Source organism: Oncorhynchus gorbuscha, linkage group LG03, assembly GCF_021184085.1.
Source record: "Oncorhynchus gorbuscha isolate QuinsamMale2020 ecotype Even-year linkage group LG03, OgorEven_v1.0, whole genome shotgun sequence".
Taxonomy (NCBI): domain Eukaryota; kingdom Metazoa; phylum Chordata; class Actinopteri; order Salmoniformes; family Salmonidae; genus Oncorhynchus; species Oncorhynchus gorbuscha.
This window is the reverse complement of record NC_060175.1, coordinates 53765898-53778717: the sequence shown is the minus strand read 5'-3', so window position 1 is coordinate 53778717 and position 12820 is coordinate 53765898. Positions and strand designations below refer to the sequence as shown.

Here is a 12820-nt window from a genome sequence, read left to right as displayed (position 1 = left end):
AGCCAATTGCAATTTTCATAAGTCCGGTGGTGTTGAATAATTCAGATGTGTATTGAAGATGTGTATTGGCTCTTGGTATTATATCATTCATCATTAATCACCCAGTATAACAGTTCCAACAGCCTGGTCTCATAGACTAGACGTAACATAGTAAATGCAAATCCGGGACACTCAAATTAGTATGATAAGTTACGTTTAGTATGGTTACATAAGATAGATGGTTAAGACAAAAACAAAAGCAAGCTGGTTGGTTGGGGTGGACGGGTGAGCGTATAATGCGAACTTCCAGCAAACCAAATGTTGGGAGTTCAAATCTCATCATGTATAATTTTAGCTATTTAGCAACTTTTCAACTGCTTACTACTTTTTAGCTACTGTTAGCTAACTCTTCCACTAACCCTAACCTTAAGCCTTAAGCTTTAACTGAACTCCCAAACTTAACCCTAAACTTAACGCTAACCCCTTGCCTAGCTAACGTTAGCAAGCTAGCTAACATTAGCTACCTAACCACCTCGCTAGAATTCGTAATATATATCATAAGTTTTGCAAATTTGCAAGATATTATATGAATTCTTAATATATCATACTAAATGGGCAATGGACATTCACAAATTAATATATACAATACGAAGCGTAACAAATCATAATAAATGGAGTGTCTCGGATTTACACACAGAATAATAAGAAATGCTCTGAGACCAAGTTGGTTCTAAGGATGGTCTTAGTCCTAAACCAAGTTGGATTATAATTTAAACTTTACCAGCCTTGCAAACACTATTTTCATTGAAGAGATAATTACACAGATTATTTTTCATGATTTTGTCTTTATTGGGGATGAATCAAGGGAAATGTCAACGATAATAGGATTACTATGCCAAATACATTTACCCTCTTGTAGACATTTGCTAAAAATAATTGACTGAAACTGCTGATATTCAGACGCACTACATTTTGCATCAGCAACATTGGTGGGACTAAGCATCGGTCTCTATGTCAAGGCCAGAGGCCTAGCTTATCCACCCCTGGCTGTCACACTATTGTTCTAAACACTTTGGTAATTAATCACCTCAATCTCCCGGTAATCCTAAAACAACAACTGTTGCAATACAGAAGGTTTAACCTCACACTACTGCACACACACATGCCCTACAGCCTAATTACCCCCAAGGCAAACCTATTAAAGCGCTACTGACCCCAACATCCACCCTCAACATAACACCCTGCACCAATACTGAACTAAGGCCTAGATTCAATCAGATCAAGTGTTAACCTGCGATAGCAACAAAAAAAAACTCATAGTGGATATTTCGGAGCATTGGAGCCGTCGAACTGGTGAGCAGCTGCTCTTGCGATCATTGACACGAAGACACGCCAGCCCGGCTCTCGTCGGAAGTTCAGAACGAGAGAGTGGAGACTACACAGAAATAACGATGCTTAGCATACAAAACCCGTTCATTTCCATTGAAGGACCTAAAGGAAGAGAGGGGGAGAGAGAGGCATTGGGAGGGAGCACGTTCATGTCATCAGAAACTTGATTAGGGCCACAACATGGATTGTAAATCCCTGAGGTGTAGTAGCCATGTCATGAGCAAGTGGAACACATGCAGATTCCAGGTGGTGCTGCTGACATAACAACATTCGGCATGTATAGGACTCTTCGCCCAGTTGTCACATTGACACTGTCCCTGAGGGGCCTCCACAACTCATAGAAACTCTAATGGAAAGTAAAGTAGTGAGTGTTTCTCACTGGCCCTGCAAAGAGCAAGCAATGCAGATGCAGAAGCACAGTGGCTAGGAGAAACTCCCTAGAAGGCAGGAACCTAGGAAGAAAACTAGAGATGAATCAGGACTTGAGGGGTGGCCAGTCCTCTTCTGGCTGTACCGAGTGGAGATTTAAGAGAACATGTGGCCATTAAGGCCTGATCATTTTTCAAGACGTTCAAACGTTCATAGATGATCGGCAGGGACAAATAATAACCATGATGGCTATAGAGGACGCAGCAGGAGAGTGAGTCATACTAGATCTCCGTGACAAAGTTCTTCCTGCCATCAGCTTTGGAGGGGCTTAGGAGAGGAGTAATGAGCTTGGTGCCCTTGTGTGGATCATCTGTGGGTCAGGGCACACGCCGATTCAACGGAGGGGACCATAACAGGACAGGAAAGAAAATGGAGGGAATAGTAGGGGAGGAAAAGAGAGGGGGAAAGTGAAATGGAAGAAGGGAGGACACTTTGGGACCTGTCACTCCAGGTCTAAAATAGTCTAACACTGCGGCCCAGTGGTCATCTTTGGTACTGTAAATGTGAATCCTGCTTCCTACATACAGACTGATCGACACACTCCCAAAACCTCACCATGCAGTAGATCACTGTCTCTTACCACAGGCTGCCATTTCTATATACATACCTGAGATCGAAATAATTGTATTGCGTGTCACTAAGCCCCCCCCCACTTGTGTACAGGTGCTGGAGAATCAGGAAAGAGCACCATCGTCAAACAGATGAAGTGAGTCGGGTGACACTATTGTACCCAGTGCAATATGTCATAAAACATATTGGTGTCTCAAAGGTCAAACGTCAACTTTATCTGTGGCTGCTTGTCTTCTCGCAACAGAATTATCCATCAAGATGGTTACTCTCTTGAAGAGTCCATGGAGTTTGTCACCATCATCTACAGCAATACCCTTCAGTCCATCATGGCGATTGTAAAGGGCATGACTCAACTCAACATCGGCTACGGTGACACCGCTCAGCAGGTAGCTACTGAACACCGACTGTCTACAGTACACTGTTCAGACAGGTGGATTATATAACATACCCAAGCCAGGCATCATATTGTTTGGGATGTGACATAAAACCCTTTGACAAACTGAGTACAGTGAGCATGATGTGTGTTTTTGGTGCTTGTGTGTGTCTGTAGGACGATTCCAGGAAGCTCATGCACCTGGCAGACACCATTGAGGAGGGTTCCATGCCCAAAGAGCTGTCTGACATCATCATCCGGCTGTGGAAGGACACTGGTATCCAGGCATGCTACGACAGGGCCTCTGAGTACCAGCTTAACGACTCCGCTGGATAGTAGGTTTACTCTCCTGGACTGGACCGAGCCCATCCCTGTTCCCTTTCCCCCCATCCCTATGAAACCATTACCATCATATCCACATAAACAAAGGACTGGTTTTCTAAGACTAAAAAGCACTTTCAAATTGAGAATCTCCATTGAGAATGCTTTTTAGTCCAGGGCCTGGCTCTGTATCTGGGAAACTAGCCCTAAGAGCTTTGGACCTCTTGCTAGACTTTTATATAGATACATCGTTAATCCTACATTAGTGTGTTGATGAACCAGGCGAAGGAAGGAGGTTGTTCCTCTCTTTGTGTCCCACCTAGCTATCTGAATGACTTGGAGAGGCTGGTCCAGCCTGGATACATCCCCACTGAGCAGGACATGTTGCGATCAAGAGTAAAGACCACTGGTATCATAGAGACCCAGTTCGGCTTAAAAGACCTCAACTTCAGGTGAGGCTGGAAACACAACGAAGTCTGCGTTAATCCCCATTGATCAGAATCCCCAAAACACTGAAAAGCAACATTTCTCTTTAAAGTAATCCAATGAGCTCAGGTGACAATAACATTGTAATAACATTGGCGAGCAACACAGTGACATCTGCAAGCGCTCCCTCTCTCTCTCCTGCAGGATGTTTGACGTGGGCGGCCAGCGCTCAGAGAGGAAGAAATGGATCCACTGCTTTGAGGGAGTGACCTGTATTATCTTCATCGCTGCTCTGAGCGCCTACGACATGGTGCTGGTGGAGGATGACGAAGTGGTGAGATACATTATCGTCACATTGTAGACGCTAGATTGAAGGAGCCACTGTTGGAACGAAGTGAAGAGACGCCACGATCAAAGAGGGTAGATTGAGGTAGTGACTGTGGCACTGTAGTAGTAGTAGTAGTAGTAGTAGTAGTGTCGTGGTCAAATGAGCTTTTGTGAGCTCTCGGACAGATGAATTGCAGAGAAATTTGTTTCATAGGCGTGTTTCATGCAACGCAATCCATTTGTCCCTCTTTTTCTGAATGCGGTTCTCTCCTCATGAAGAACCGAATGCACGAGAGTCTCCACCTGTTCAACAGCATCTGCAACCACCGCTACTTTATTGCCACCTCCATCGTACTCTTCCTCAACAAGAAAGACGTCTTCACCGAGAAGATCAAGAAGGCTCACCTCAGCATGTGCTTCCCCGACTACGACGGTGGGCTCACAACAGCAGATCTGTCACTCAAGCAATGTTCTCTTTGGAACACGCCCTTTTCCCCCTCTATGTTCTCTCGATGTCAGGAGCAATGTCAGAGCTCAACTATTGCATACTGTGTTTGTCATCCATAGCCTAAGGCAGCTCTGATTTCTGTTGAGTCTTTTGACAATATAGGTATTATTTCCCTAAATGTTGTTGGATTCCCTGTAGGCCCCAACACCTATGAGGATGCTGGCAACTACATCAAACTCCAGTTCCTGGACCTGAACTTGCGGCGAGATATCAAGGAGGTCTACTCACACATGACCTGTGCCACAGACACAGAGAACGTCAAGTTTGTATTTGACGCCGTAACTGACATCATCATCAAAGAAAACCTAAAGAGTTGTGGTCTCTTCTAAGAGCCACGCCATATAGGTGAGTGGAACTCTTCTGGCCTAGACTATGATACTGAGAGATTGTCTGCCTCTGGGATGGTACTCTGCCCATTGAATCACAGAGCCCCGTAGTTAACTGTAGTTCACCCGGATGATAGCTCACTAGGAATTAGCACGTCATTTCTCTGTCACTCCCCCCCCCAATGGCCCACGCCGTCTGTGATTTCCACTAAACACTCCTCTGTTTCAGGGTGTTGGTTTACCCTCTGAATCCTATCCCCTTCCCCCTTCAAACTGCGGGATACAATCTCCTCAAGAAGACCGGACGAAGGAGACCAACACAGCGACTGTCTCTGGAAGCTGCCATTCACAAATTATGATACTACACACACACACACACGAATTCATACAAAACGCAGCATCATAACCAAAGACATTTAAGTTCATTTGAGACCTGGAAAATAGGTGTACTGTCAAAGTAAGAGGATCTATACTGTACAGATTTATGTTATAAGTCAATCATAGTCAAGCTATCGTCCTTTGTTAAATGTCTTGAATAGGAACTCCTTTTCCATTGCAGTGCTATGCAACCTGTAGTTGAAAGATCGGCGCCTGTCAGCAGAAAGCGCTTCTTCCCACAGACAGTACATTTGAATAGGTGTAAGGCTATGTATCATCTCTATGCTCCAGTAACCTGCAGACATATTTCAACTTGCGTGACAACAGGTTACAAAACCCATTCATCAGCAAAAATGTGTTGTATGTGTAGAACAGATATTGAGCTGTACGTATAGTGGGCACAATATGAAAGACCTCAAGCTACAGGAGAGGACCAATGACATGAAATCAGACCAATTCATTCTTATATGTCAAACATCACAGAATTGTAAAGTTGAGGGTAACTTGTATCTAGAACTATTTCACTGATGAGCGACTGTAGTAAAGACGCAGTATTTTTATGGATGTAGCTTGGTCACATACTAATTTGAATACCTTGTAAGTCTTTGGGCCACATTCTGTACAGAAATAAAACATGAAAACTTCATGTGAAATCAGAAATTAAGTTAAAGCTTCTGTAGAAAACTAACCTCTGAACTAATTACTAAATAAATTCACCTCAATATTGTCATGTTCTGTACTTTGCATTTATTTCAGACTATTAAAAAAAAAAAAGAGAGATTTCTGACATGAAGAGAAAGCCCATTGTTACAACATGGTCTGAACTGTAGAGGAGAAAATCATTAGTTCAAATTCAAGACGGCCTAAGAGAAGAATGGTTCAGTCCTGATTCGTTTATCAAAAAACCAAAATAACTGAGACGGTTCGAAGACAATGGAGGGCAAAAACAAGATGTCAAGAAGATCATCTTTAACAAAAACCATCGAGAGTTCACTCCCAGAAAAGAAACATGACATTTGTCAATCCCTGAGTTTCCTCTCCACATACAGGAACTTAAAACATTCTGATAGCAGCATTCGGGGATGGTTGTCGATGGGAAGGACCATCTGCTTCCACATACACATACTGTATTACTACGTACTAAAACTTTGGATATAGAGCTAAGCTAACAGGAGCGTGAACAAAGTCGTACAACCTGCATGCTCAACAGAAAATATATTCCGCATGAGTGTGACATGATATAGCCCTTTCTTGAATAGGAATACTACAAGTAGAAACGTATCGTTGTTGTTCAATGGAGACATGACACTCTTACACAGCGACCTTAAAAACATGACACACTTTATGGCTTTGTTCAAACATACAGGTATGACAGACTGTATGTCAGGTATACATACCAGGTAAAGGTAAGTCTGTATTAACAATGAACCAAAAAGCCCAAGGCACTATTGTCCATGTGATTGTGTAAATCTATATCTCACTGTCATGGCACATAAAATGACATGCATACATCTGCCTATTGCAAGGGCCATTGCATGATAGTCAGAGATGCATATGTCACACATTCACCTCACAAACGTAATATTACTGAATGGAGAAAAAAAGATAAAAGCTGGATGACTCCGAAGCGGAGGCCTCTGAAAACTTCTCAGTTGAAAACATAAGAACTCTGACATTCCAAAGTGTCCTTTGGAAATCCCAAGCAGTGAGGCACTAGTCCCCTTGTGTAGTGAGATCTATTTTTGAGTAATGCACATTAAAAACTACGCTGTGGACTACAAACCTGTATCTGGATGGCACTGTTCCCCGAACCCCAAAAATATTTCACAGATCAGCTGTATGTTCAGAAAACCTAGCTACAGACCCACACCCAAACACTAAATCCCTCATTGCTTGGTTCATTTATTCCTGAAAAAAAAAATCCCAGTCTTACTGGCACCAACCCTGACGAATCACAATCAAAACATATATTTTTTTTTTAAAGTCTCCTTTAAAAATAAATGTCTCCCTCTGTACACTAAGTGATGCATATTATAAGACAACAACGCAAAAAAATAAAATTATAATTCAAAGGTGTTCTAGAGGGTTGGTATTGTCCACCTTGGTCCTGAGCAGCAGAAGAGTTGAGTGGGGGGGGTGAGACGATAAGGGTTTATTCCCCTGTCCTATACGCACAACAAGCTGTGCCTGGGTGAGTCTACTGACTGGGGACCCATTCACACCAGTCTCCTCCTCTCCTCCAAGAGCTCAAAACAGTCCCACCATGTGATCGATCTGTCTCATGTACACACTCTTCAGAGGCAGAGAATACCTCCGCTCCTCGGGGATCCGGTCACACTGAAAGAGAGAAAGAAGAGGAGAGCGGAAGATTTGTACAGAAAAAAAAGATTATACACATGTAACCTATCAGCAATCTTACTCCGCATATTTTAGCATAAAGAAATGTACGTTATTCATTACTGTATATTTTAAACTGCGGTACTTGATCCTGCAGGCAGTGTCATAGTAATGTGTATTTATATATCAGAGGGTCATTACGTTGCTATTGTTAGAGAAAGGCCCATTGGAAGTTTCCTGATCTGGTACCACCTTCTCACAGGGGGACAGGTCGTTCCACTGCTTCTCCCGAAAACGCTTGTCGATAGGCACTACATGGCCCTCCGTGGTGAAGATGTACTTGTTCTCGGATTTGTGCAAGGGGTTGTCATCGTCAAACAGCTGGAAGGAGAGGGTCATAGGATTAACTAGAAGGAAAGTCAGGTTATATTAGCTTAGAAAAGCCCATTCCAGTTTCTGACCAACATACCAGGTAAAGGTATTTGCAGACAGTGCAGGTCCACATACCAGGTAAAGGTATTTGCAGACAGTGCAGGTCCACATACCAGGTAAAGGTATTTGCAGACAGTGCAGGTCCACATACCAGGTAAAGGTATTTGCAGACAGTACAGGTCCACATACCAGGTAAAGGTATTTGCAGACAGTACAGGTCCACATACCAGGTAAAGGTATTTGCAGACAGTACAGGTCCACATACCAGGTAAAGGTATTTGCAGACAGTACAGGTCCACATACCAGGTAAAGGTATTTGCAGACAGTGCAGGTCCACATACCAGGTAAAGGTATTTGCAGACCGTACAGGTCCACATACCAGGTAAAGGTATTTGCAGACAGTGCAGGTCCACATACCAGGTAAAGGTATTTGCAGACAGTACAGGTACACATACCAGGTAAAGGTATTTGCAGACAGTACAGGTACACATACCAGGTAAAGGTATTTGCAGGTCTCGCTGAGGAAGAAGCTCTCCATGCGATCCTCTTTGGACTTGTCCACCACGTGGTGGAGAGTGGCATACCCACACCTGCCAAATACACACATCCGTTTAGGGAACCCAGGTGTGACGTCAAGTCAGTAGAACGAGACATCCTAAGTCAGTAGAACGAGACATCCTAAGTCAGTAGAACGAGACATCCTAAGTCAGTAGAACGAGACATCCTAAGTCAGTAGAACGAGACATCCTAAGTCAGTAGAACGAGACATCCTAAGTCAGTAGAACGAGACATCCTAAGTCAGTAGAACGAGACATCCTAAGTCAGTAGAACGAGACATCCTAAAACACTCTAAAGTTGTGTTCCTCCCAGATCCGACTCATACCTGACTTTGGCATTTTTTTCTAGGCTCTCTAGGATATCCATTCCAACGTGTAAATAGAAAGGATTCTTGGTTGCCTGGGAGGGGAAATTAAATAGCTCACTCAGAGCAGCTCATAACATTCAAACATTGTGTTTCAAATTAATGTGAAGCACTGGTACCTGGTACAGGAGATAGGTGGACTCCACCAGTTCTGGCCTCAGGGGGTAGAAGAGCACGTCAGGCGCCTGTAGCTGCCAGTTGTACCTCTCCGGCAGGGCCCCGAAGCGCTTCCAGATGGCGTAGTAGAATGCATGCAGGCAAATGGCCTCCTCCACATCACCATTCAACACCTGGCGAGTACAACACAAGGTCAGAGGTCAACACAGGGAAAACATCATCATCACAAACAGTAATAACACTGTCAGGATGAACATACAACATTTATTGGGACAATGTTGGCTGAGGACATATGCAGGGCTGCGCAGCTCCCCATTCCCAGAGAGAGAGGTGTCTACCAGGAGGCCAGGGAAGAAGGCCTGCAGGGAGTCGATCCAGGTGTTCATGATCTGGCCGTTGAACATGTTCACATTGACGTAGAGAGGAGGGTCCCCTTCTCCTTCGTTACATGACTCCCTCCTGCAGGTTCAACAGGGGAGAAGGTTCTCAGACGACATCATCATACACATTACCTTCACAGAGCGTAGATCAACACTAAACAACACACCGCCAATATACCAACACACACACACACACACACAAAAAAATCAAGTCAATTCAAGCACAGGACTGACCCTCTTCTCAGGTGGTTCTGGATGCTCTCATAAGAAGCTTGGAACATCCGGTAGTCCTCTTTCTCTCCAAACAGGATGTAAGACTTGAGCAGGTACTCGTAGAACGAGTCCATCCCTGCTCCCAGGCCACTCTGCTTGCTAACCCACTGTCCCGTTTGGATGTTCACCACGTTCCCTGAGAGTTCAAAGAGAAGAGGTAACCATTTGACATGCAACAAGAAGGGAAAGACGCTGCTACGCATAAGCAAACATCTACGTACCAACATAAGACTACACCAAAAAAAAAACGGATCTCTACTCACCTAGCAAGCCCGTCTCATTGCTCCTCAGTTTCCACAAGGCTCGGACAGCCCGTCTGGCCACCCACTCGAACGTGGAGTCGCCAATCAGACGGCTGAGAATGCCGAACTCCACCAGCAGGGAGCCAGCCCCTGCTGTGCAAGTCTCATTGATGCTGTCTGGAGGGACACCACTCTTCAGGTTCACCTGAGGAAATGAAGTGACAGGGCGATCCAGTCACTGAGGAACATTACAGTCATTTCAGTTGTACAACAGGTGAAGTAAATGTCAATGAGACATACTGTAGTGGATCTCTGTGGTTGTTTAATGGTCTAAGATCTCCCTCCACCCCTGTTTGGTATCCCCCCCCCGTCTACAAAACCAGGGCTGTCAAATCACTATGAACCCAGGCAATATCAGGTAACCCACTATGCAGCTCTACTCTCCTCTTACCCTGGGGTAGGGAATGCCTGTGCTGGTGTTCTCGAAGGCTGGCAGCAGGCGTACTGCCAGGTCGTGGGCCAGGTGCAGTAGCTCATTGTCATAGTCCACCAGGCCCACGTTGCCGAAGGGATGCTTGGGGTCAGTCAGGAGGATGTGAGCAGAGATCAAGCTACCCAGGATCCTGGAGGGACAGAGAATGAACGAATGAGACAACAATCCAAGTGATGTTAGAAGGTAGTCCTTGGTTAGGCATTTAGATATGCTTCAGAGAAATGCATTGAACTCTGCTACCAACCACTAGATAAGAGCTACCATTGCCCTACTTTTAAACAATGCCTAACCAATACCTCATCTACAATCACAACACTTGTATTGCTTCTTTCTTTTTTCTTTTTTTTGCCACTCGTGAAGACAAACGAAATGTTCTTTACTGAAACGTTAGCGGCAACTCCACCGTGGTTGTAAATCTGTTTGCGCCACCTTTACATCTGTAACTTGACCCGAAGCTAATCAAACACATTTCAGTCACTATTTGAAAGGAATGACATATGTAATACCTGATGTTAGCCTCAAACACCTGCACAGTGGAGTCCTTGTCGAAAGAGACGGTGTCTATCACCAACTTCACAGCTCTGTGAAACTCAGACACATTCCCCAGTACCTGGAATGAGAGACATTATCGGGATCATTAAAAAGACCCTTGACAGTAAACTGTTTTAGCAATACCATTCCCCTTAATAGCCCACAAAAATAAATCAAACAGGAATACAGAATAAGGCGGCTTACCAGTAAGGTGTCAAGGGTGTCAATGAGTGTCAGGGAATAGTTTCCCAAAACATCATTGATGTTGATGTTTGACCTGAAAAAACAATGAAGCATTGAAAAAGATAACAGGCTTGACAATAACTGAGGGCATGTATATGTAGGCTATATTGCAAGCACCAAGTCATTCATAATGGGATCACATTCAACTTGATCACACGTTGAACAAGTTAAATGGATTGACCGTTTCAGCTTGAGAGAAATTACATTTTGTCCAGCTGTGCCTTTTGTTATCAGATTTTAAAGAATGTCAAGGTGAAAAGGCTAAACATTGTGGTATATGGTCTCACATATGAACGCTGTTTTAGCCAATCAGCACCCAGTATCCAAACTACCTGGTATATGAAGTCAATAATAAACTGGGTGGTTCGAGCCCTGACTGGCTGACAGCCGTGGTATATCAGACCGTATACCACACACATGACAAAAAAATGTAGTTTTACTGCTCTAATTATGTTGGTAACCAGTTTATAATAGCAATAAGGTAGCTCTTGCGGTTTGTGGTATATGGCCAATATACCACAGCTAAGGGCTGTATCAGGCCCCCTGCTTTGCGTCGTGCATAAGAACATCCAAAAGCCATATTGCTTAAATAGAACCCTTGCCTGGTCTCCAGGCAAATAGAACCCCCAGCCTTACTGTAACTATATTTATTTAGATATTTACATAACTTTTTAACCAGATCTGTTAGCAAGTCCTGCATGACAGACCGATGCAAATTACACTAATCACAAGACACAGTTACCAGACATCAGTCAGAATGGAAATGTTGAACGGAGAGTGGACACACCTAGTAAAACAGGATAGTCTACCAATCTAATACATCAATCAATCCAGCACGTCATCGTGCACACACATACCCGTAGCCTAATAATCAATTTCACGTGAGTGTGACCAGATTGGTTCTAGGCCTAGCTATCGGGCTATAGATGACTCACGGGTTGAGAACGTCAGGCCCTCTCCCTTGACAGTCAATGGGATTCAGCTCATCCTCAGGAAAGGCATATTTCATGTAGTTGTCATATCCAAAGTAGAACATGTCTTTGGCCATGCCTTTCATCTTTATCTTGAGTGTGTCCGGGAAGGAGCTATATCTCCTGTCATACTCGTCCCTGTCCGCCTCAAAGAGGCTAAGGTAAGACTTCTTAGGTGAGTCCTCTTTACTGGCACAAGAGGTCCTGCATTGTGCGTCTCCATGACCGTGTATTCGTTGTGACCAGGAATTGGCCTTTGCGGATTCCCCATCGTCTTGCTTAAAAAGTTCTATTTTGTGCAAATTGAAATTGAAATTAAGGGGGAAGTTGAACCCCCAGCTAGGTCCCAGTCCAAACGCTAGCCATAGCAGACAACTGACAGTGAGTCTGAGCACGACGAGCGCAACAACTATTGACCTCCATTGCATATTTGCCCTGGATCGGTCTTAAAAACCATAGTTCAATTTGACAATCCTTTGATGAATAGATGGCTGAATTGTCTTCTGTGTATTGCTTACAAGCCACCTAGGCAGCCTGGCTGACAAAGTCGACAGCGCACCACACTCTTCCTGTCAACAAAACCAGCCCCTCCCCGGTTCCCCGGTGTGATTGGAGCTCCAGTCATATCGTCATCGAGAAAGAGGGGGCCGGCGCGTTTCAGCAATTGGCTACCATGCATGTCCGTTTTTCTGTATGTCAAGCAATATAACTTTAGAGCCAATAGAAAATAGCCACAAGCATGAAAAAGTAGTGGGGGCAGAGACAGGCGGTGTCAGAAAATAACATTCGACCAGAAAAATCACATCAGCATTCTTTGCATTATTTGCAGTCAGAACAAATGACATCAAATCGT

At 44.1% G+C, this 12820-nt stretch overlaps 2 protein-coding genes across 3 annotated transcripts in view; one reads left to right on the top strand and one right to left on the bottom strand.

The window, feature by feature from the left end:
• Positions 1-5753, top strand: part of LOC124031567 (guanine nucleotide-binding protein G(t) subunit alpha-like) — a 6986-nt gene extending 1233 nt beyond the window's left edge. The window contains exons 2-9 of the mRNA XM_046342969.1: positions 2461-2503; positions 2612-2753; positions 2918-3075; positions 3385-3513; positions 3692-3821; positions 4094-4247; positions 4461-4667; positions 4878-5753. Coding sequence (XP_046198925.1) covers positions 2461-2503; positions 2612-2753; positions 2918-3075; positions 3385-3513; positions 3692-3821; positions 4094-4247; positions 4461-4651 — 947 coding nt within the window. The 3' untranslated portion in view covers positions 4652-4667; positions 4878-5753. The remainder of the gene's footprint in view (positions 1-2460; positions 2504-2611; positions 2754-2917; positions 3076-3384; positions 3514-3691; positions 3822-4093; positions 4248-4460; positions 4668-4877) is intronic.
• On the bottom strand, positions 5754-12565 carry edem1 (ER degradation enhancer, mannosidase alpha-like 1). 2 transcript variants are annotated; one of them, XM_046342968.1, is made up of 12 exons: positions 11932-12565; positions 10958-11030; positions 10729-10832; positions 10181-10352; positions 9751-9934; positions 9449-9623; positions 9173-9293; positions 8837-9007; positions 8679-8752; positions 8289-8385; positions 7616-7744; positions 5754-7363 (listed from the first exon to the last, which is right to left on the bottom strand). In XM_046342968.1, the coding sequence occupies exons 1-12, from the start codon at positions 12393-12395 to the stop codon at positions 7274-7276; spliced, it is 1854 nt and encodes a 617-aa protein (XP_046198924.1). In that variant the 5' UTR covers positions 12396-12565; the 3' UTR covers positions 5754-7273. The 2 variants fall into 2 exon arrangements, with proteins under 2 accessions (XP_046198924.1, XP_046198923.1); XM_046342967.1 differs by having other exon boundaries at positions 7565-7744; positions 11932-12564.
• Between the last annotated feature and the right edge of the window lie 255 nt (positions 12566-12820).

Excerpts from the sequence above, each read along its gene's own strand:
- edem1 (XM_046342967.1), bottom strand. The coding sequence starts at position 12,395 with ATGCAATGGAGGTCAATAGTTGTTGCGCTCGTCGTGCTCAGACTCACT. Across the intron at positions 9,294-9,448 it reads CAGAACCACCTGAGAAGAGG|GAGGGAGTCATGTAACGAAG; the intron begins GTCAGTCCTGTG and ends TTGAACCTGCAG. Across the intron at positions 9,008-9,172 it reads CCTTCTTCCCTGGCCTCCTG|GTGTTGAATGGTGATGTGGA; the intron begins GTAGACACCTCT and ends TGTACTCGCCAG.